The sequence below is a fragment of the Hyla sarda genome, chromosome 3 (assembly GCF_029499605.1).
Source record: "Hyla sarda isolate aHylSar1 chromosome 3, aHylSar1.hap1, whole genome shotgun sequence".
Lineage (NCBI taxonomy): Eukaryota > Metazoa > Chordata > Amphibia > Anura > Hylidae > Hyla > Hyla sarda.
Window position 1 is genome coordinate 28,994,206 of NC_079191.1, and position 25,543 is coordinate 29,019,748.

Below are 25,543 nucleotides of genomic sequence, written 5' to 3' on the forward strand. Positions count from 1 at the left end.
GGCTCCAGAAAGTTAAACAGATTTGTAAATTACTTCTATTAAAAAATCTTAATCCTTTCAGTACTTATGAGCTTCTGAAGTTAAGGTTGTTCTTTTCTGTCTAAGTAATCTCTGATGACACGTGTTTCGGGAACCGCCCAGTTTAGAAGAGGTTTGCTATGGGAATTTGCTTCTAAACTGGGCGTTTCCCGAGACACGTGTCATCAGAGATTACTTAGACAGAAAAGAACAACCTTAACTTCAGAAGCTCATAAGTACTGAAAGGATTAATATTTTTTAATAGAAGTAATTTACAAATCTGTTTAACTTTCTGGAACCAGTTGATATATATATATATATATATATATATATATATATATATATATATAAAAAGTTTTTTCCTAGAATACCCCTTTAAGCACACTGACAAGTAGAGTGCGCTTCGTACCCGGTAAGTACTGGCTAACATCAGCAGCCAGGACTCACCGCTAATGCCGGAAAGTGGCAAAAATTGCTGATGTCCGGCATTAACCCATGAGATGCCGGAATCATAGTTGTTCTCATCATCTAATGCCTTTACTACTTACCCATGAGTATACATACATTTGGTTAAAGAACTGACTCTACAATGCAAAATGGAGGAGGTATATTTGATTCACATTATGTTTTGTAGGGTTTTTTAAATTTATATAACGAACATTGGATATGGATGATTCATAATCTATCTCACAAGTTATTGTAGGGAATAGAAGTGAACGTAGACAATATGGTATGTTATTTTTTGATACAGTGCTGGAGGTGGGGCATGGTGGAATTTAGTGGATAAGGTTAGGACATATGAATATTTGGTTGCCAGGGTTTCCAGAAAGGGTGAACAGTGATATTTAAAGATATGGCAGAAGTGAACTTCGGATGGAGAGATTTAAAGGGGTACTCCAGTGAATTTTTTGGTGCCAGAAAGTTAAACAGATTTGTAAATTACTTCTTTTTAAAAATGTTAATCCTTCCAGTACTTATCAGCAGCTGTATACTACAGAGGAAGTTCTTTTCTTTTTAAATTTCTTTATTGTCTGACCAAAGTGCTCTCTGGTGACACTTCTGTCCATGTCAGGAACTGTCCAGAGCAGGAGCAAATCCCCATAGCAAACCTATCCTGCTCTGGACAGTTCCTGACATGGACAGAGGTGTCAGCAGAGAGCATTGTGGTCAGACAGAAAATAAATTCAAAAAGAAAAGAACTCCCTCTGGAGCATACAGCAGCTGATAAGATTTTTTCAATAGAAGTAATTTACAAATCTGTTTAACTTTTTGGCACCAGTTGATTTAAAAAAAAATTTTTTTCATTGGAGTACCCCCTAATGATCAATAATTTTCTTTCCTCAAAATAACTTATTTTTGTATATATTAATATAAATATATATATATATATATATATATAATGAAAACAAAAAATATGTGACGTTTATGCTATTAAAAAGGTATTTTTTTTAGCTTTGAAAAAAAAAACAGCTCAGTCAAACATTATCAATAACAGTATGCAAGTAAAATTTCATAAAAACAGCATTTACAGTACACAGGCTATGCTGCATAAAGCCAAAAGAAAACATCTGCAGTGCGGTACTGCAAAAACATAAAATGTAAATAAAACATAACAAATACAATAATGCAGGTTGGACTTACCCTGACCCATGGGCTTCCCAGAAGTCGTACATTCTCATTGATTAAACCCATCAGCCTCTGTATGATCGGATCCTCATAGTCAAATCTATGGCTGAGCAGTATGGACACAATGATATTGGCTACGGCTGCATTAACACTGGTCAAGTTATCAAAGGTCTTTCCTGAAAAAGTTGGATAAAAAAAAATAATAAAAAAAAATGTATATATACATACACACATACACACACATAAAAAGCAAATAGGGAATCTTTATCTTAAAAAGAAATATTTACAAAAAATAACAAAAAATCGAAAGTTATCAGATCTAGGATGTAGATAATTTTACCTAAAACCAGCATGTGTCCACTTCCATAGGGGATAAGCATAGGGGATAAGCATAGGGGATAAGATGTCTGATTGCAGGGGTCTCGCCACTGGGGATCCCCACAATCTTGCATGCAGCACCCACCTGTGGGAGCTGCACACAGTGCTGCAGCCTCCGAGTCTGCCGGGTCACAACTGATGGGCCGGAGTATCGTGACATTACGACTCCGCCCCCGTGTGACATCACGCCCCGCCCCCAGCAATGCAAGTCTATGGGAGGGGGCCATGGTTACAAGGGCTCATTTTTTGTGCCATGATCTGTAGGTTTTTTTTTTTAGTACCACTTTTGTGTATACGTGATCGCTGTTTATTAATTTTTTTTGCAATGTGATGTGACCAAAAAGCATAAACTGGATAGTTAACATTATATTTAAATTGTTCGGACATTTATGCACGTGGCCATACTAAATAAGGTTTATCATTTATCATTTTTAACATTTTTTTTTATTAAAATGGGGAAAATGGGTGATTTAAATCTTTATTGGGGGAGGGGCTTTTTCACATTTTTATTTATTTTTTATTTTTTGAAACTTTTTTTTTTACATTTATTTTACACTTTTTATGTCCCATAGGGGACTATTTATAGCGATCATCAGATTGCTAATGTTGTTCAATGCTATGCATAGGCAGAGCACTGATCAGTATTATTGGTGATCTTCTGCTCTGGTCTGCTGGAAGGCTATAATGTGTATAAAAATAATAAATAAATGAAAACATAGGGTTAAAACTAACTGTCTGCCAGAAACTGTAGGGGTTGCGGTAAGACATATCACGCACAAATTTAGAAATGAACCCCTCACCTTTATAGGATCTAAACTTCTGCACTAAATACTCTGCCTCCTCGGTGATCTTGTTTTCGATGGTTTTCTTCCCCATTCCATAATCCCGTAGTGTGGAGAGGGTGAATCTTCTCATCACTTTCCAGTTCTCTCCATTGGAAAAGATAACACCTGAAAAATTAAAAACAAAAGTTATTCTATTCATAACTTATAGGGAAAACTAAGTCATTCAATTGCTAGGACCCCCATCATTCATGAGAATGGTGGCCCCTTTTCCCCTACATGAGTGGAACAGCAACATGCATGCTATGCTGCGGCTCCATTCACTCTCTATAGGTCTTCAGATTATAGTGGAGTACAGTGCTTAATGTTCAGAAGTCCCACAGAGTTTGGCATGTGTGGCAGCGGGTCAAATCATGGAATGTGGATAACAACCCAATGGTATACGGTCTTGGCATTTACACCCTCCTCAGGCGGGCTATTTAACCCCTTAAGGACCAAGCCCATTTTCACCTTAAGGACCCGGGCATTTTTTGCACATCTGACCACTGTCACTTTCAGCATTAAAGGGGTTCTCCGGGGCTTAGACATCTTATCCCCTATCCAAAGGATACGGGATAAGATGCCTGATCGCGGGAGTCCCGCCGCTGGGGACCCCGTGATCTTGCACGCGGCACCCCGTTTATAATCAGTCCCCGGAGCGTGATCGCTCCGGGTCTGATTACCGGCGACCACAGGGCCGATGGCGTGTGACGTCACACCTCCACCCCGTGTGACGTCACGCTCCGCCCCTCAATGCAAGCCTATGGGAGGGGAGCATGACAGCTATCACGCCCCCTCCCATAGGCTTGCATTGAGGGGCGGAGCGTGACGTCACACGGGGTGGAGGTGTGACGTCATACGCCATCGGCTCGGTAATCAGATCCGGAGCGAACACGCTCCAGGGACTGATTATAAAAGGGGTGCCGCGTGCAAGATCAGATGTCTGAGGACCGGAGAACTCCTTTAATAACTCTGGGATGCTTTTACTTATGAAATTGATTCAGAGGTTTTTTCGTGACATAGTCTACATTAACATAGTGGTAAATTTTTTCGATATCATTTCTTGGTGAAAAATTCTAAAATGTTATGAAAAATATGAAAATGTTACATTTTTCGAACTTTGAAGCTCTCTGCTTATAAGGAAAATTAGTATTCCAAATAAATTATATATTGATTCACATATACAATATGTCTTCTTTATGTTTGTATCATAAAGTTGACATGTTTTTACTTTTGGGAGACATCAGAGGGCTTCAAAGTTCAGCAGCAATTTTCCAATTTTTCACAAAAATTTCAAAATCCAAATTTTTCAGGGGCCAGTTCAGTTTTGAAGTGGATTTGAGGGGCTATTTATTAGAAATACCCCACAAATTACCCCATTATAAAAACTGCACCCCTCAAATTATACAAAATGGCATTCAGAAAGTTTGTTAACCCTTTAGGTGTTTCACAGGAATAACAGCAAAGTGAAGGAGAAAATTCAAAATCTCAATGTTTTACACAAACTATGTTCTTGTAGACCCAGTTTTTGAATTTTTACAAGGTGTAAAAGGAGAAAAAGCCCTCCACAATGTGTAATTCAATTTCTCTTTAGTAAGGAAACACCACATATGTGAACGTTAAGTGCTCTGTGAGTGCACTAGATGGCTGAGAAGGGAAGGAGCGAAAATTGGGATTTTGGAGAGCAAGCTCTTCTGAAATGGTTTTTGGGTGGCATGTCACATTTAGGAAGCCCCTATGGTGCCAGAACAGCAAAAAAAAAAAAAAAAAAAAAACTCAACTACAATGCCCCCCAACATTTGTAACCCCATCTCTTCTGAGTATGGAAATACTCCATGTGTGGACATCAAGTGCACTGCGGGCGCACTATAATGTTCAGAATAGAAGGATTTACATTTCGCATTTGGAAAGTAAATTTTGCTGAAATGTTTTTTGGGGGCGTGTCGCATTTAGGAAGCCCCTATGGTGCCAGAAAAGCAAAAAAAAACAGACAAAAAAAACCACGTGGCATACTTTTTTGGAAAGTGCACCCCTCAAGGAACGAAACAAGGGGTACAGTGAGCCTTTACACCCCACAGGTGTTTGACAAATTTCCACTAAAGTTGGACATGAAAGTGAAAATTAGATTTTTTCTCACTTAAATGCTGGTGTTACCCCAAATTTCTCATTTTCACAAGGGGTAATAGGAGAAAAAGCCTCCCAAAATTTGTAACCCCATTTCCTCTAAGTAAGGAAATACCCCATGTGTGGATGTAAAGTGCTCTGCGGGCAAACTACAATGCTCAGAAGAGAAGTAGCACCATTGAGCTTTTGGAGAGAGAATTTGGTTGAAAGCCCCCATGGTGCCAGAACAGTGGAACCCCCCACATGTTACCCCATTTTGGAAACTACACCCCTCACAGAATTTAATAAGGGGTGCAGTGAGCATTTACACCACACTGGCGTTTTACAGATCTTTGGAACAGTGGACTGTGCAAATGAAAAATTTAATATTTAATTTTCACGGACCACTGTTCAAAAAAATCTGTCAGACACCAGTGGGGTGTAAATGCTCACTGCACCCCTTATTACATTCCATGAGGGGTGTATTTTCCAAAATGAGGTCACATGTGGGTGGGTTCCACTGTTCTGTCACTATGGGGGCTTTGTAAACACACATGGCCTTCAATTTCGGACACATTCTCTCTCCAAAAGCCCAATGGTGCTCCTTCTCTTCTGAGCATTGTAGCTTGCCCGCAGAGCACTTTACATCCACATATGGGGTATTTCCATAAATGGGGCTAAAAAAATTTTGAAAGCTTTTTTCCTTTTTTCCCTTGTGAAAATGAAAAATGTAGGTTAACACCAGCATTTCAGTGAAAACATTTTTAGTTTTTATTTTCACATCCAACTTTAACGAAAATTTGTCAAACACCTGTGGGGTGTTAAGGCTCACTATACCCCTTGTTACGCTCCGTTATGGGTGTAGTTTCCAAAATGGGGTCACATATGGGTATTTATTGTTTTGCGTTTATGTCAGAACCGCTGTAAAATCAGCCACCCCTGTGCAAATCACTAATTTAGACATCAAATGTACATAGTGCGCTCTCACTTCTGAGCCTTGTTGTGCACCCGCAGAGCAGTTTGTGTCCACATGTGGTGTTTCCGTACTTGAGAGAAATTGCGTTACAAATTTTGGGGGTCTTTTTTTCCCTTTTACAGCTTGTGAAAATTAAAGTATGGGGCAACAAAAAAAAAAAAAAAATTCACTAACAGGCTGGTGTAGATCCCAACTTTACCTTTTTATTAGGAGTAAAAGGAGAAAAAGCCCCCAAAAATTTGTAATGCAGTTTCTCCCGAGTACGGAAATACCCCATATGTGGCCCTAGACTGTTTCCTTGAAATACGACAGGGCTCCAAAGCGAGAGAGCACCATGAGCATTTGAGGCCTAAGTTGGAGATTTGCTTCCGCCACCAAAATACCCTACGGCAGTCTTTTCCAGACAGGGTGTCTCCAGCTGTTGCAAAACTCCCAGCATGCCTTGACAGTCAGTGGCTGTCCGGAAATACTGGGAGTTGTTGTTTTTCAACAGCTGGAGGCTTCGTTTTGGAAACAGTGCCGTACAAGACTTTTTTATTTTTATTGGGTGGGGAAGGGGGAGAAACTTTGCAGGGGTATGTGTATATGTAGTGTTTTACTTTTTATTTTGTGTAGTATACTGTTTTTAGGGTACATTCACACGGGCGGGGGTTTACAGTGAGTTTTTCGGAAAATTTGCCGCATATCAAACTTGCAGCAGAAAACTCGCTGTAAACCCCCGCCCGTGTGAATGTACCCTGTACATTCCCATGGGGGGGGGGGGGGGGGAGGGCGCACAAACCTTCAGCTGTTGCAAAACTACAACTCACAGCATGCACTGACAGACCATACATGCTAGGAGTTTTAGTTATGCAACAGCTGGAGGCACATTGGTTGCAAAACACTGATAGTTTGTTACTTAGCTCAGTGTTTCGCAACCAGAGTACCTCCAGCTGTTGCAAAACTACAACTCCCAGCATGTACGGTCTATCGGTGCATGCTAGGAGTTGTAGTTTGCAACAGCTGGAGGCACACTGCATGTTTGTTATCTAACTCAGTGTTTTGCAACCAGTGTGTCAACTGTTGCACAACTACAACTCTCATCATGCACTTACAGCCTAAGGGCATGCTGGGACTTGTAGTTATGGAACAGCTGGAGGCACACTACTGCAACTCCCAGCATGCCCTTTGGTAGTTTGTGCATGCTGAGGGTTGTAGTTATGCAATTGCTGGAGGCACACTTTTTCATAGGGCTTGCTGGGAGTTGTAGTAGTGCCTTCTGCTGTTGCATAACAACATCTACCAGCATACCCTTTTTTGCATGCTGGGAGTTGTTGCTAAGCAACAGCAGGAGGCCAGCCTTACCTCCTGCTGCTGCTCTGTCAGATCCTCCGACTGCTGTTGTCTCCGCTCCGGCGACCCCGATCCCACCGCCGATGCCGGGGATTGGGGGCCCCCACTCCAGGTACTCACTCCCAGCACCCGCTCTGGCCCTCTGGAATAGGGGTGGAGCGAGTACCGTTAGGGACACCCCCACAGCAGGAGTTCTGATTAGTCGGCCAGTAACGGCCGACGAATCAGGGCGATCGGGAGGTGGCATCAGTGCCACCTCACTCCAGCTGCTATAGGGTGATAGGTGTTGTGTCGGACGGCACCTATCACCCTTTTTTTCCAGGTCACCGGGGACCCGATTGAGCCGACATGGAGGGGTCTCAGGACCCCCCAGGGGTTTGCACAGGGTGCCTGCTGAATGATTTTAGCAGGCATCCCGGTCCAGTGACTCTGACATCTACATATTTTCACTGCATCTGCTGTGTTCTTGTGATAGGGGTTCTTCTGTGTTACTGGCTCTGTACCTGCTTAATTTCCATGTATCTGTGTTATTACTTTGGCTTGTGACCTGACTTCTCTCTTGTTTTCCGATTCTGTACCTCTTTGCTATCTTGGTTTTGACTTGACATTTCTGACATATCTTTATCTGTCTATTTGTTCATCCTCCTGTGTTTTGATTACCTCCTGGTCTGTATCTGTTCAACCTATTGTGTCCTGACCTGCTCCTTGACTTTTGTGTTTTATTGTTTTTGATTTTGCTAAGCCCTGCTGAGGGCTTGTCATTTAGGGCAATTTGTCATGTATTACAGACACATTTGTGCATCTGTTTTATGCCTGCTTTAAATTTCAGCACTTCTCACTGCACTTCTGATGACCCGGACTGACAATTATGCAAGGCAGCACTCAAATGTAATTATTTTTGTCTCATTATTTACACCTGCAATGTTTAGGTTTCCAATTACTTTTCTCAGCTGTCAGTTTGAGTCATGATAGGTGCGGTCAGGCTGTGACTTGACATATAGCAAGTGATCGCTCCAAACCTCGCTACCTCCATTGTGCTCAAGCTGTGGGGTAGCACCTCCCCTCCTTCAGTACAAGCAGAAAAGTGTAATCCGGCACCAACGGCAGGTAAAAGGATCCACTTTATTGAAGCATAAATATAAAACACAAGCTGGACACAGCAGCCTACGCGTTTCGGACAAGCATTTTCCTTAGTCATGGCATGACTAAGGACATGCTTGTCCGAAACACGTAGGCTGCTGTGCCCAGCTTGTATTTTATATTTATGCTTCAATAAAGTGGATTCTTTTACCTGCCATTGGTGCCAGATTACTCTTTTCAGGCTGTGACTTGAGCCCCTTAAATGGCCAAAAAAAGTGGTCCCCTGCACCTCAATTATATTCATATTAATTTAGGAAATGCCAGACTGAGGTTCCTTGGGAAGGGAAGTAAAAGCACTCTGAACATGTAGGGAGTACCCTTTTAGGGTATGTTCACACACTTTTAACCAGCAGCGGGATTTCAGCTGCCGGAAGTGCACTGCGATGGGTCTGCTGGCAATCTGCAATTCTACCACTATTGTGGACTATCCGCGGACCCATACAAGTAAATGGTAGGGAAACTTGCGGTTGGTTTGTGTGTGAACGTACCCTTTGGGTGCGTTCACATGCTAGTAACTAGCAGCGGATTTTACGCTGCGAGTTACGCTACCATTCATTTGAATGGGTCAGCGGACAGTCCCCAAATCTGACACTATTGCGGACTGTCTGTGGAGTCATTTAAATCAATGGTAGCGTAACTCGCAGCGGATTTCCCATAGCGGAAAATACGCTGCTAGTTACTAGCGTGTGAACGCACCCTTAAGTGGGTTTTCTGAAGGTCACGTATTCCAGGAGATATTCTGTTGCAGTTTAAAAAATCAAACCCATTACAGAGCTATAGGCACTCCTTGTGATGTCACATAGTGACTATGTATGGATGTATATTATGGTGGCAATGCTTCTGCAGAAAGACAATTAAACAATGGTGAATGACAAAACTCTCTCAAATTTGTATGGTAATTGGTGAGAAATAGAAGACTAGTAGAGCCCCATACACTGTTCTGGGGAAGGATTTATCACTATGCTAAACCTGTATGGAACCTGAATGTGATCTTGTACATTTTCTGTCAGCTCTGATCGTTGCAAAGAAGCCTGGTTATGTTGTCTCTCCACCACCCTCTTATCAAATAAGTTCAATCGAATTTAAAAAATAAACTAATAAACTTTTTACCATTGTTCTTTGTAAATTTAGCAATCACTGGCGCATGAGGTCTGTCAGAAAAGAAGTCGGCGTGATTGATGAGCGCATCCTTCACCGCTTCATAACCACATAGGACAACTATTTTGGTCATGCCCATCTTAACACTGAAGACTGAGCCGTACTTCATAGAAAGCTGTGAACACAAGACATGTCGTGGTTAACTTTTTCTGAATTCAGAACTGACAGTTTCTTAAAGAGAATCTGACATCCTGTTCCCCCCTCAATAATCCCAATATACTGGATTATAGTGCATGTGGACTCACTTAAATCCGTTCAGTGTATGCAGAATTATGGCACTGTAATCTTCAGCTGAATTGTGTTCCAGCGCGCATTGAAGACAGGGAGCCGGCTCACCCAGCTCCCCTGCCTCCGCCATATTCTCTGTCCGCCCTGTCCCCTTCATTATTATGCTAATGAATGCCGCTGGTGAGCCGTCTGCTCTCTGTGCACTCAACCGCTGCCTTCATTAGCATATTACTGAAGGGGGCAGAGCAGACGGAGAATATGGGAGCTAGGCGAGCCGACTCCCTGCCTCCAATGGATAAAAGTAAGTGTAACCTTTATGTCAAGCTGTTCACCTGCACTATAACCCAGTATATTGGGTTTAGTGCAGGTGAACAGGGTGTCAGATTCTCTCCATCTATTGCAGTGTAAACATCCAGCTTTTATCAGCACATCATTAACTGCATCTCCAACATTCTGCTGATTAATTTCTTATACAGTAAAAACACTTCCCCAAAATACTACCACTTTGAGAAGACCAATGCTTTGAGAAGACCACCTATTTTCAGTCCAAGATGCATTATGCATAGTAGCCATTTTATTTGAGAAGACCACTCCCTTAGAAGACTTTTTCCAAGAGGATTTTCCCAAACATGATAATTTTTTTTTGCATTGGAAGCTCTGCTACGGAACTTCTGTAGTGTTCACTGAGCAGCAGAATCCCATTGAGATCAAAAGGATTCTGCTGATAATACCCTAGGTTAATGGTCAATAGCAACTGCAGATGTGCTTTATGTGACCATCTTGGTCGCATGGTTTAGGGCCGGGAGATAACATGTTTAGGACACACTTCTCCTGGTTCTACCTAGTGATTGGTCGGGATTTGTATCACACCACACACCACAACAAAAAGAAAAGGAAAGACATTGTTCTATAAATGGAGCTGTTATGGAGCTATTTCCTGTACTTGGGCATAAGGGGAAACAGATATTGCAACATAATCTGCACAGGAAAAGCAAACAAAAAACAGTGATAGAGCAGGAAGAGTTCCCATGTGAATGGCCATTTGTTCACTGGAAATGGTCTGTATGGTGGATCTTGAAATGTGGGAGCTGCGTGTGCTTGTTGGTGGATCATACAGCTAACAACTTGGTCAGAATGGCCTAGATGGTTGTCAAAACGACCATTCTGCTTCTCTCAGTCCAATTATGTGCTCCCTCTCAAAGTCATCTGGGAAAAATGTCTTTAAGTGTGTCATAGAGGCATGTCTAGCAGTCAACAATCTCTCACTAAGAGGTACACTGCCCAAAAGTAGCCTCAGTCTCACCCACAGATCTCTCCCCAGTGCCTCACCTCCCTACATCTCCTACCTCATCTCTGTCCACCATCCTACACCTGCTCTCTCCTCTGCTAATAACCTCACACAAACATCTTCTATAATTTGAACCTCACTACCGTCTCCAAGACTTTGCTTGTGCTGCACCAGTACTCTGGAACCGCCAAACTAATACCCAACATCTTTCTCATACTCCACTCTGTTACACCCGGATATCAGTAGAGCACAATGCATCAGATTTAGCAGGTTCTCTCCCTTGAAGGGGCATACCCATAAAAGACTAATTAAGGGAGAAGGTGACCCCGATTCCCACAAATAGCTGGACAATCACATTTCGGAGACTCCAATCTTATACTACAAACCATACCATAAGTGTCTCAGATAATGAAGCCTCTAAATTGTTCACGGCCCTCTAGAAGTGATACAGTTTGATGATGTGACTCTTGTATCAGGAACGTTTGTAACGCCCACCCCCCACCCCCACCCCCCCAGCTTTCTATTATTTCAACATTTCTGTATTACCTCCATGAATGTTTTATGCGGTTTTGACATGTCAATCGTGAGGATATTTCCAATGATCGGTAAAGGTGTTGGTCCAGGTGGGAAACTTTTGCTATTTCCATGTTTCTGGTTCATGAAAGCTTTGGCGAAAAATAAAATGACGACGATGGCCAAGAGAACCGTGACCAGGTCCATGGTGAATGTGAGCTCTGTAGAGTCTGGAAAAGAAAGATTGGACATGACTGATTCTTGCGCACAAATATATATATATATATATATATATATATATATATATATATATATATATATATTGTCCTTTTGGAGAAACTAGCAACAAATAGCAAAGATTCTACACTGCTCAAAAAAATAAAGGGAACACTTAAACAACACAATGTAACTCCAAGTCAATGATACTTCTGTGAAATCACACTGTCCACTCAGGAAACAACACTGATTGACAATCAATTTCACATGCTGTTGTGCAAATGGAACAGACAACAGGTAGAAATTATAGGCAATTAGCAAGACACCCCCAATAAAGAGTACCTGTCACCAAATAAACATTTCAATATAGCGTTCCTTGTGTTATTAGGAGACACTTTCCCATTCACTTACTTTTAAAATTATAAACGTAAATATGTTTAAAATGTAATAGAAAAAATTGGCCACTAGGTGGCTCTGTTCTGTTCCCTGCCACAATTAATACAGTGAGTTTGGTCTCCTCCCAGCCTGGCAGGAGACCAAACTCAGGAAGTGCTTCTCTGCACTGAGCTTGATTGATAGCTGCACAGAGCCTCACTGAAAACTGCAAAGAGCCTGTGGTCTTCTATTCATCACAGAGCTGGAACCATGTGAGGGCGGAAGTTGTCCCCCAGCAGACTTCAGTGATGTCATGCCTGCTGGGAAATGCCCACTTTCTTCTGCTGGGAAATTGCACTATGTGAGCACGAATAAAGGTATGATACACATCTTTTTAAATGTGATAGCCTGGGGGGTGTAGGGTATGGGGAGTGTAGCTGTGCGGATATGAAAGGGTGTTTGTTAACCCTTGCTATTCGTGACGCCAGGGTGAGGGCTCCTCAATATAGCTTTTCCTACTGCCGCCCTTCCCAGGAACGATAGGGAGGTATATGATAATAGGTTTGAGGTAGATAATAATAATAATGGATTGTCCACAACCAGAAAGCTTCTGTAAACTGCGTTAACTTTACTGAAGATTGTCTGAACACTTCTTTAACATAACAGTCTCTTAGCATAACAACAGCTTCCTTTGGAGATTGACATTGATTGGGACTTTAGCTTTAAAAGTCTTTTAGTCTATTGCGCTGCTCCACTGGATTTAGGGGAATTAGTTGTGGTCCCGTAGTCACGCTAGCATTAGCGGGAATTAGAGTAAAACTCACGATTTTTGGTTCTGCTGAGGCCGGAGGTTTTGAGGCCTAGCGCATGTCTTTGAAAGATGCAGAGATCCCGTCCTGTTAGTCCGGCATCCACGAGAGCAGCAACCCAAGAGAGCAATAATTGGACCCAGCTATGGGCAGGGGCTGGACTAACGCTAATTTGTCCCTTTTGATGTCAATCACCATTACAGAGATTTGTGGGTAACACGTGACCCAAGGACCTCCTAAGATCCTGCAACATACCATAGAGGTTACTAGCATGGTCACATGACTGAAGGTCCTGAGACGCTGAACAAGGTAAGTACTATACATTCCTATACATTACAATAGAAGATATATATACATATTATTATTAAATATATACATTTATCATTATCAAAGATAAACTTTAGGAGAGGCGACTAGGAGTTGTCCCACCTGAGGAACCCTACCTGAACGTAGATACTCTGACTTTGGGGACCTCTACACTAGGTACTGTATGCAATACAGTACCGGGACACCACATAAATCTGTGACATTTTTTTTTTTTTTTTTTATGGATGGGATGATTTTGAGGAGTAGTTAGTGAACAGAGCCTGAGTTAGTTTAGAAAAGTTTATTTGGTGACAGGTACTTTTTAAAGATATCATCTTGTTCACAGATATAGTGAACTGCACCTAAGATTTTTAAGTTTTTGAAAAGTCCCATTAAAGTCCAAATCTGATGTCAATCATACAATCAATCATAAATCATACATACAATCAATAATAAACCATGCAATCAGTCATAAATCGTACAATCAATCATAAATCATGCAATCAATCATAAATCATACAATCAACCACAGTAACAATTCTATATTTCTGTATTTCCCAGTTGGTTGAATTATAAGCCAATGGAATCTTTGCACAGATACGTGTGAAGAATTTACATATAACATTCTGATTCCTGAACCAAGAATAGGCTCATTCTAGACCCTGCTTATCATATCTCCTAATGTAGAAGCATCTGTCACTCTTATAGGAAGCGCCTTCTCCTGAGCAAAACTAGTGATTATTATTATAACACACACCTCAACCTTTGCGTCACCTCATAATAAACATGTCAGCTGCGGCACAAAATAATACACACATCAGCTGCTGCAGAATATCATAATACACACCTCAGCTGCTGCAGAATATCATAATACACACCTCAGCTGCTGCAGAATATCATAATACACACCTCAGCTGCTGCAGAATATCATAATACACACCTCAGCTGCTGCAGAATATCATAATACACACCTCAGCTGCTGCAGGACATCACACACCTCAGCTGCTGCAGGACATCACAATACACACCTCAGCTGCTGCAGGAGATTATAATACAAACCTCAGCTGCTGCAGAACATCATACTCACCCCCACTGCTACAAAACATCACAATACACACCCCATATGCAGTAGAAAATCATACACCTCTGCTGCTGCAGAACATCATAATACACACCTCTGCTGCTGCAGAACATCATAATACACACCTCAGCTGCTACATAACATCATAATACACACCTCAGCTGCTGCAGAACATCATAATACACACCTCATCTGCTGCAGAGCATTATAATACACACCTCTGCTGCTGCAGAACATTATAATACACCCCTCATCTGCTGCAGAACATTATAATACACCCCTCAGCTGCTGCAGAACATCACAATACACACCTCTGCTGCTGCAGAACATTATAACACACCCCTCATCTGCTGCAGAACATTATAATACACCCCTCAGCTGCTGCAGAACATCAAAATACACACCTCATCTGCTGCAGGACATCACAATACACACCACCTCTGCTGCAGAACATCACAATACACACCTCAGCTGCTGCAGAATATCACAATACACACCTCATCTGCTGCAGAGCATTATAATACACACCTCATTTTGATAAGGATAAGGAAGTTTTATATCTGCCAGACAATGGGGGACAGTAATCCCAACCGACCCTTCAAAAAGAGGTTCTGCAGCAGCTAAGATGTGAATGCTCCACCCACTGTTATAAATTATGAAGAATATTACAAGTGACCCTAATAGATAGTGAAGATGATGAGGATGATATATATAATATTAGACGACTCAAGCGCTTACTTTATAGAGGCCCCTTGCAGCTCATCAGAGTACCCCCATAAGTCTAACAATGCTCCAGTAAGGGTGCATGCACACCATGTTTTTGCTATACAGTTCCCATATACAGTTTCAAGTTAAAAACCGGACGGAACCGTATAGAAAACCGTATGCATTGACTTAACATTGTAAACCGTATGTCAAACGCATCATCCAGTTTAGTCCGTTTTGCATCTTCGGCTGGGTTCACACTACGATTTGTAAATACGGTTCCCGTATACGGCTGGGAGGAGGGGGTGGGGCTTAATCACGGCGCCCGCACTCAGCCGTATACGGGAACCGTATTTAATGCATGTCTATGAGCCGACCGGAGTGAACCGCAGCCTCCGGTCGGCTGCTTTTTCGGCCGTATGCGGTTTCCCGACCGCAGGCAAAAACGTGGTCGACCGCGTTTTTGTCTACGGTTGGGAAACCGCATACGGCCGAAAAAGCAGCTGACCAGAGGCTGCGGTTCACTCCGGTTGGCTCATAGACATGCATTAAATACGGTTCCCGAATACGGCTAAGTGCGGGCGCCGTGATTAAGCCCCGCCCCCCCTTCTCCCAGCCGTATACAGGAACCGTAGTTACAAATCGTAGTGTGAACCCAGCCTTATACGGTTTTGTCAGTTTTTTGTTTTTTTTACTCGTACCCAAAACCATAGTCTACCAGGTTTTTTGGTCCGGGTGAAAAACTGTATTAAACCGTATACAGTTTTATTTTTAACATGGAAGTCAATGGGAACCGTACAGAACTGTATGTGCGTACGGTTCCATCTGGTTTTCGCCATACGGTTTTTTACTTTTCACTTTTTTTTTTTTTGGGGGGGGGGGGGGGGGGGATTTGAATCAAACAAGTGAAACTTTATTCAAAATGGAGTGAAAAGTTAAAAAACGTATACATTTTTTCCGGACATCATTTTTCAAACCGTATACAGTTTTTAACAGTATACGGGTTGAAATGTGTGCACACGTTTTGATACAGTTTAGTCCGGTTGTGAGGAATCCGTTTTTCATCAAAAACCTGATACGGGAACTGTACTGCAAAAACGTGGTGTGAATGCAGACTAAGTGTTATAGTACTGTACAACAGAGCGAGGTTTCTCAAACGGGGTGCCTCCAGCTGTTGCACAACTACAACTCCCAGCATGCCCGGACAGCCTTCGGCTGTCCGGGCATGCTGGGAGTTGTAGTTGTGCAACAGCTGGAGGCACACCGGTTGGGAATTGCTTGAATAGAGAGTATGAAGCATGCTGCTGTACTTATGGTGGTAATGAGCCCCTGTATCATGGACTCAAAGTCTTGTTTGTTTAGGAAGAAAGAATGAACAGTGTCAGAACTTCTTACCTGGTGCAGCGCGGAGAGCTCAGACGTCTCTGATGTTCTCTCCTCTTATGGGGAATATTTATGGTAGAATCATTGAATCAGGTGACCACAATAAATGTTACTATATAACTCCCGGAGATCCTGTCCCACCCATAATCCAACCTCCAGGAAGAAGAGACGTAACAAAGATCTCCAGTCCTGTCCTATTACTATCCCTGCAGTCCAGCAGCAAACACTGTATCATGTGCACTCGATGTACTATAGGACTTTCTGCAGGAAACGTTGTATACTTTACTACTATACTAACTTGTTGTGTTGTTAAAGGGGTATTCCAGGAAAAAACTTTTTTATATAAATCATCTGGATCCTGAAAATTAAACAGATTTGTAAATTACTTCTATTAAAAAATCTTAATCCTTTCAATAATTATCAGCTTCTGAAGTTGAGTTGTTGTTTTCTGTCTGGCAACATTGCTCTCTGCTGACATCTCTGCTTGTATCGGGAACTGCACAGAGTGGAAGAGGTTTGCTATGGGGATTTGTTTCTAAACTGGGAGGTTCCCGAGACACGTGTCATCAGAGAGCACTTAGACAGAAAAGAACAACTCAACTTCAGCAGCTTATAAGTACTGAAAGGATTAAGATTTTTTAATAGAAGTAATTTACAAATCTGTTTAACTTTCTGGAGCCAGTTGATATATGGAAAAAAAAAGGTTTTTCCTGGATAACCCCTTTAACATCTCAGAATAAGTAACATGTTTATTTTCTTAGCAACAATGTATCATTTAATGTTTTTCTTCAATATAATAGTAGTAGTTGGGGGAACAGAGGACCTCACTCCGTTCAGATAAGTAACGTATGGACTAGAGATGAGCGAGCTGAGCCTGGTCCTGTATAGAACTCTAGGGTGAATTTGCAAAACTTTCAAACTTTGCCAGGTTCGGTTCATGCAAGAATGGCAGCGGTGGTAATAATAATAGCAGAAGGGATGAGGAACATATGGCGTTTTGCAGGGGCCGGCTCTAGCATTAGGCCACTTAGGCCGCCGTCTAGGGCCTCGCTTTGGCTCAGATCACCACAACTTAAAGGGGTACTCTACCCCTAGACATCTTATCCCCTATCCAAAGGATAGGGGATAAGATGTGTGATCGCGGGGGTCCCGCCGCCAGGGACTTCCGCAATATAGCATGCAGCACCCACCTGTATCTGCTTCCGGCAGCGCTGGAGGTTCTGGCTTCCGACCACGGGAATGGAAGATTGTGACGTCACGACTCAGCCCCCTGTGATGTCACGCTCCGCCCCCTCAATGCAAGCCTACGGGAGGTGACATGACAGCTGTCATGCCCCCTCCCATAGGCTTTCATTGAGGGGGCGGAGCATGACGTCACACGGGGGCGGGGCCGTGGCGTCACAATGCTCCGGCTCCGTGATCGACAGTAATCAGACCCGGAGCGAACACGCTCCAAGGAACTGATTTTAACGGGGTGCGGCGTGCAAGATCACGGGGGTCCCCAGCGGCGGGACCCCTATGATCAGGCATCTTATAAGATGTCTAAGTGCCGGAGTAGCCCTTTAAATTCAACATTGACAGCGCCCACGAGCCAAGGCGCTGTGTCTGACCAGCCCCTGCTGCCACTTTAATAGCCAGCCCCATCACCGGTTACTCACCAGAGTCCAAGAAGAAGAGAGAACCTCTGCCTCTTTCCCCTCCTGCGAGCTGTGAACTGCAGCAGCGACCATCAGTTTTCTCTGTGGCTCTGTGACTGCCTTCCAGGTCAGGTGGAGGCAGCGTCTGCCAGTCAGTAAACATAAGGGACCTGGCTGACTGTTAGAAGATAACGTCACTGTTACTGTATACCCAACAACTGTTCTGTGCCCACTGCCCTGGCTGGCACAGCATAGTAGTTGATATGCAGTGACATAATACTGCAGGGCATATATAAGGCTGCTTTCACACTATAAAATTCATCCGTTTTAAAGATCCGTTTGATGTTCTGTTATGAAAACCCTGAAAGTTGTCCATTAAACGTCCGTTAGAAAATCCCATTATAGTCTATGGGATTTTTACATTATCCGTTGTAATCCGTTATAGTCCATTATGAATAAAGGACGTTGTTTTGTGACGGAAGATAGTAACGGGATTAAATAACGGATTAAAACGGATAATGTAAAAATCTCCTGTCACAAAATAACATCCGTTATTCATAATGGACTATAACGGATTAAAACAGATAATGAAAAAATCCCATAGACTATAATGGGATTTTCTAACGGACGTTTAATGGCCAATTTTCAGGGTTTTCATAACAGAACATCGTTGCCTGTGGTGAGGCCCCCAATGTCAGAGTCCCTAGGTAGGGCGGGGGTCCTCATCCTTAGTTAGTCCTTTTCCACCTCTTGCTTAAGTAAAATTATTTAAATTCAACTGTATATATGGTATATAGTAAGGTACTTACCTTAGCTGGCGTCACAGGGCCTTCGGGTCATGTGATGCGTTCCAAGCCTCACTTTGGTATTTCTAGCCTCGTTTTGATTATTACTTGCATAGGAAGTCAGATGATCACACAGAAGCCTGTGTGACGATGAGTGACAGCTGACCTGGACCTATCAAATTAAGCTCCGCCCCCTGTCCATATAAGGGACGCGGCAGCCATTTTAGTTCTCTTGTTCCCGCGCAGCCAAGCTGTGAAAATCTCTCTGATACCTGTACAGCAAATATCACAGTGAGTTAGGCCAAAGCCTTGCGGCAAGGGCCGATCTTAACAAATATAGAGTGTACCAATCCCTGAACGCTCTGCGGGACTACCGGACCTAATTTACCCCTAAATCCGGACAGATCCATGCACCAATTATGCTGATTCTAATAACCTGCAAAAGACCCAAGGTCCGCAGCAACTGTCAATCACTGAAGTCTATGGAAGTGTATTGCAGAGACTGTAACTGTATCCTGAATGTATTGCAAGTTCAAGAGTAACGTTTACTTTAGTTCGAATTTAACTTCAGTGTGGACCTTCAGTCATTGCCTGCATAAGCCTGTCGTTTCTGGGAAGGGCGGCGATAGGCCGAAGCTATACCTCACCAATACCAGCCCTCACCCTGGCGTCACGAGTGACAGGGTTAATATTAACCCCTCATAAACCAATACCACCACAATCACAATACACCCCCCAAGGGCTACCACAAAGCCTTTTTGGCGTCACGAACAGGATTCGGGTGTGTGTCTACCATTGCCACTAGTGAAAGTGTATTCCCCCCTAAGAAGCGAACTTTATTCATGTGTTGCTGTGTACAAGAGCGGTGCTTGCTCTGCACCACACAAGGGGGCCAAGAGAAAAGTAAGGGGGAGGCGAAAATCTGCTTGCAACCACAATGTGTAAACTGCGCAACGAATTCATGCTGCGATCCTCTGGTCCAGTCAGCAAGGGCGGACCTCAACTGTTACCAGAAAAGCGCGCGAAGAAAGCCTGCGCTGCGCCCCGCCTCTGGGCGTGGCCACCAAGTTGCTGTATCCCAGCCGAAAGGGAACTCAGAGATGCAGGAATCGTTTCTGGAGGGACCGGAAGTCGGGGCTGCACCGATAGTGTCCTTCCTGCCCAGTGCCATTTTAGAGAAGCTCGCTATAAAAGACGCCACGCAGAGCAACTTCTTCATTCTTTAGAGAGAGCCGGAGAGTACAGACATGGCGGAGAGCAGCGTTCCACGTGGTCAAGTTGGCAAAATGGCGCCGGAAACACGGAAAGTTGTGGCAGTCGCAGCCCAACTTTTTCATGAGCTTGCGGATCGTCTGCAGCGGTTGTCATTAGAGGAAGAGGGGGCCTGCAATCTTCCCCCACTGCCTGATGATGACGACGATTGGCCAGAGACACCTCCAGCGAACAGTGCAGGGACACCTGGAGGTGCGTCACCGGTGAGATTGTCCGCTCACCATAGGACCTGGGGCTCGTGGGCCGAGATCCCGTCAGAGGAGTCAGCTGTGAGTACCCCGCCAGAGGCGGCCTATTCTTCCTCCTCCAGCCCTGAGGTCATTCCTCGATCAAGCTTGCCAAGTGCAGGACCGTGCTCACCAAAATTGCCACAATGGGTGTTCGGAGATGAGCCGGAGCTGATCGAGTACATGCACAGAGTGCTTCAACAGTTACCTGGGAAGCCACTCCCACCAATCCCAACTGCAGAAAGGGAAATGGCCCCTCAAGAAGCCGAGCTGGCCGAATTGATGGAGAAATTAAAGGCCCGACACAGAGAACTCTATGCTCCCAAGCACGTACATTTGCCGTATGAAGAACAAGTACGGTATCAGGAAAATACCAAAGAAATGGAGGCATTGTACATCTGTAAATGGGATCACCCCCGAGAAGGGGAGGAGCCATTAGAAAGGAGAAGAGCAACTGTGGCCAAGTTCGACAAGGTTAGAGGTTATGGGACACTTCTTGACTGTCTCACTGGGCAGACCATCCTCGTAAACCGGCGAGCAGTGCAAAGGCCATATCTCCATAAGAAATTCAATACCTTGGAGGTGGGTGAAATTGTGGAGTACACCCCCGTCAAGAGCCTTCGTGGAGAATGGGCTGCAGCGATCATCTTCCATGTACAGCAAAGAGTCAAGTTCATCATCTGCTATGTACAGAAAAGAGTCAAGTTCTTCAGTTTCTTCATACCGTCGAGAGTCAAGTCCTGCACAGGGTGAAGAAAATGGGCCAAAGTTGCGGCCACCCAAGTCGGTACCTAGACCCTCTCGGAGCAGTGAGAGTTTGTCTAACTCTGGGGTACCCACAGATATACCAAGGCCCTCTCGGAGCAATGAGAGTTTGCCAATTCCTAAGGTACCAACGAAAGGGTCATGGGTTGCTCCTAATTTCGAGATGGTGCTCAAGCCCTATTGCCCCACTGTGATCCAGGCTAGTAAGCCTGTCACCCCTTCTCAAGCTGCCTTCCACAACTCCATTCTCACCAATGTGGTGTGGCAAAGCTATGTCAAGTCTGATCCTGCCCCTGATGTTGGCAGATATAGGGGAACCAAGAGAGGCACTACAAGAGTGAAGAGGAACATCTTCTAAAGAGACTCTAAAGTAATGTCTTATTGTTTTTTTTTTCTCTGTCTTACCATTTTGTCTTACAGGAACCAAGTTCAAGAAAGTGCCTAGCAGTACTGTGCTAAGTTTGTTTCAGTTTAAAGTTCAGCAACATAACCACTAAGCTTGTGCCTGACTATTAAGTCAAGAGACTCCTAGCCTGTAGGAGATTCATCAAGGACTGTACCCGGCTGAGTTGTGGTTAAGGCCGTGTTCATATTTCTTTGGACTCCTAGTGTAGGTGGACTGCTGATCCTTACACGCCAATCTGTATATTTTCTGTGGACTCCTAGTTTAGGTGGACTGCTGATCCTTACACGCCTGCTTCATGTATATACCACCAACTTCATAAGAACTCTTATGATAAATGTTGCACTTATCGGGTGGACGCACCGGAAATATGTTGGAGTGTTGATAAATGTATGGTAAATATGTATATGGTTCTGTACACAGAAATATATCCCTATATCTGTGTACATAAATAGTAAGTAAGGTTTGTACATAGAAAATTTAGTCAAATTTCTAGGTACATTAAAATAACTCAGAGTTGTACATGGAAAATATCTACGTACAGCACGTGTACACTCAATACTAAAAATATATACATTTTTGTACATACAAATGTATCATAAATTAAAGGTGTTTAATAGTAACTCAATAGGGGACACATCGGCTCCTCCGAGGGTAGTATTATTGCTGTCGCCCATCGCTAGCACCTGTCTCAACCAAAAAAAAAATTATAGGGAGGATTCCCTTTCAAATAGTACTTGCACATAGTACCCTAGATTACTCACTTAATGTACTACCTCAAAATTAGTGTTGCTCGCGAATATTCACAATACAAATTTTATTGGCGAATATCGCATATTCGCGAATATTCGCGAAAATAGCACTATATATTCGTAATTACAAATATTCGTATTTTTTTTTTTTTTTTACAGTACACATAACAGTGATCACCCCTCTCTGCTTCCAGCTTGTGTGGTGTAAAGAAGGCTCTAATACTACTGTGTGAAACCGGTGTGCGAATTTCCACATATGCGAAAATTTGCATATGCAAATTTTCGCATATGCAAATTTTTGCATGTGCGAAAAAAAAACGCGAATATTCACGGATATATGACGAATATTCGTCCATATATTCGCGAATATTCGCGAATTCGAATATGGCCTATGCCGCTCAACACTACTCAAAATGTCTCTAGTACATACACAAAAACAAAATTAAATATCTCACTTCAGAAAAACACTTAAGAAATTGTAGCATATTGATACCCAATTCCTGCCACTGTTAGGTACACTTCTTTTCTCCTTTCATTGCGTGTGTGAGATGCTCTGCCTGGCCAGTAGATGCTCTTGCTAGTACAGGAATAAACACGTAATCCTAAGAATAACCTGGATAGGTTGTTTTGGAAGTGCTCTAGGGGTAAGTAGCGTGTAGTCGATAGACCCTAGCAGCCACCCTTACTGTGACCTAGCTTCCGGCTAGCCAGTATGCCCTTTGAGTACTAACTAACAGGTAACTTATTGTTTGGCATATAAAATGTGTGAGATAATACAAATGTCTAGTCAGCTTGATGCAAAAGGTAAATAGAGCTGTACTAATGTTTAGCCAGCCTCATCCAAATGTATATAGAGCTAATAAAAATGTCTCAGGCAGCTATCTAATTGTCTAGTGAGATCTAATTGCCTAGTAAGCTTCAAAATGTATCCTAAGTTTGATAAAGTTGTATAGGAAGCTAGAAACTAAAGGATAACTAGTTTTCTTTAATTGTCTAGATAGCATTCAAATGTCTAGATAGCACTCAAATGTCTAGATAGCATACAAATGTCTAGATAGCTTCATAAATGCCTAGATAGCTTCATAAATGTCTTAGAAGCTTTCCTAAAATGTCTAGTAGGATGTACTAGCTTAAAAATGTCTAGAAAAGGTTCTAGTAGGTTTAAAAGTACCTTATGTATATAAAATTGCCTAGCAAATGTCTAGTAGGTTTGAATTTACCTAATATGTATAAAGGTTGTCAGGATTATAGGTTCTGCCTAGTATAGTTATCCTGTAGACCTAGTCCCTCTGCCATAGGGGACTGGCGTTGAGGCCGACTTATCTTAAGTAAGGGGTTTGTGGTGTCCCGGTACCGGACTGCGTCCATTGCCTGTTGTTACGCCGAGCGCTCCGGGTTCCCGCTCCTCCCCGGAGCGCTCGCTTCACCTCCTCCGCTGCAGCGCCCCGGTCACGTCCTCTGACCCGGGGCGCTGCGATCCTGCTGCTAGCCGGGATGCGATTCGCGATGCGGGTAGCGCCCGCTCGCGATGCGCACCCCGGCTCTCCTACCTGACTCGCTCCCCGTCTGTTCTGTCCCGGCGCGCGCGGCCCCGCTCCCTAGGGCGCGCGCGCGCCGGGTCTCTGCGATTTAAAGGGCCACTGCGCCGCTGATTGGCGCAGTGGTTCCAATTAGAGTTATCACCTGTGCACTCCCTATATTACCTCACTTCCCTTGCACTCCCTTGCCGGATCTTGTTGCCTTAGTGCCAGTGAAAGCGTTCCTTGTGTGTCCCTTGCCAGTGTTTCCAGACCTTCTGCCGTTGCCCCTGACTACGATCCTTGCTGCCTGCCCCGACCTTCTGCTACGTCCGACCTTGCTTCTGCCTACTCCCTTGTACCGCGCCTATCTTCAGCAGCCAGAGAGGTGAGCCGTTGCTAGTGGATACGACCTGGTCACTACCGCCGCAGCAAGACCATCCCGCTTTGCGGCGGGCTCTGGTGAAAACCAGTAGTGGCTTAGAACCGGTCCACTAGCACGGTCCACGCCAATCCCTCTCTGGCACAGAGGGTCCACTACCTGCCAGCCGGCATCGTGACAGTAGATCCGGCCATGGATCCCGCTGAAGTTCCTCTGCCAGTTGTCGCTGACCTCACCACGGTGGTCGCCCAGCAGTCACAACAGATTGCGCAACAAGGCCAACAGCTGTCTCAACTGACCGTTATGCTACAACAGTTGCTACCACAGCTTCAGCAGTCATCTCCTCCGCCAGCTCCTGCACCTCCTCCGCAGCGAGTGGCCGCTCCTGGGATACGCTTATCCTTGCCGGATAAGTTTGATGGGGACTCTAAGTTTTGCCGTGGCTTCCTTTCCCAATGTTCCCTGCATCTGGAGATGATGTCGGACCTGTTTCCCACTGAAAGGTCTAAGGTGGCTTTCGTAGTCAGTCTTCTGTCCGGAAAAGCCCTGTCATGGGCCACACCGCTCTGGGACCGCAATGACCCCGTCACTGCCTCAGTACACTCCTTCTTCTCGGAAATCCGAAGTGTCTTTGAGGAACCTGCCCGAGCCTCTGCCCCAGAGACTCTTGCCATGTCCGAATACGTCCAGGAGAATCTAAAAAGGGGCTTTATCCGTAAATCCTCCTCTCCTGCCGGAGCCGGATTTTTCTTTGTCTCCAAAAAAGATGGCTCCCTACGTCCTTGCATTGACTACCGCGGTCTTAATAAAATCACGGTTAAGAACCGCTACCCCTTACCCCTCATCTCTGAACTCTTTGATCGCCTCCAAGGTGCCCACATCTTCACTAAATTGGACTTAAGAGGCGCCTATAACCTCATCCGCATCAGAGAGGGGGACGAGTGGAAAACGGCATTTAACACCAGAGATGGACACTTTGAGTATCTGGTCATGCCCTTTGGACTGTGCAATGCCCCTGCCGTCTTCCAAGACTTTGTCAATGAAATTTTTCGTGATCTATTATACTCCTGTGTTGTGGTATATCTGGACGATATCCTAATTTTTTCTGCCAATCTAGAGGAACACCGCCGGCATGTCCGTATGGTTCTTCAGAGACTTCGTGACAACCAACTCTATGCCAAAATTGAGAAATGTCTGTTTGAATGCCAATCTCTTCCTTTTCTAGGATATTTGGTCTCTGGCCAGGGACTACAGATGGATCCAGACAAACTCTCTGCCGTCTTAAATTGGCCACGCCCCTCCGGACTCCGTGCTATCCAACGCTTTTTGGGGTTCGCCAATTATTAC

General features: G+C 43.9%; 1 protein-coding gene across 1 annotated transcript in view; it reads right to left on the reverse strand.

Annotated features, from left to right (window-relative positions):
- Positions 1–16,575, reverse strand: part of LOC130360959 (uncharacterized) — a 68,120-nt gene extending 51,545 nt beyond the window's left edge. The window contains exons 1-5 of the mRNA XM_056563515.1: positions 16,469–16,575; positions 11,615–11,811; positions 9,505–9,667; positions 2,823–2,972; positions 1,660–1,820 (exon numbers count right to left, since the gene is read on the reverse strand). Of these exons, the coding sequence (XP_056419490.1) occupies positions 1,660–1,820; positions 2,823–2,972; positions 9,505–9,667; positions 11,615–11,788 (648 nt within the window). The 5' untranslated portion in view covers positions 11,789–11,811; positions 16,469–16,575. The remainder of the gene's footprint in view (positions 1–1,659; positions 1,821–2,822; positions 2,973–9,504; positions 9,668–11,614; positions 11,812–16,468) is intronic.
- Between the last annotated feature and the right edge of the window lie 8,968 nt (positions 16,576–25,543).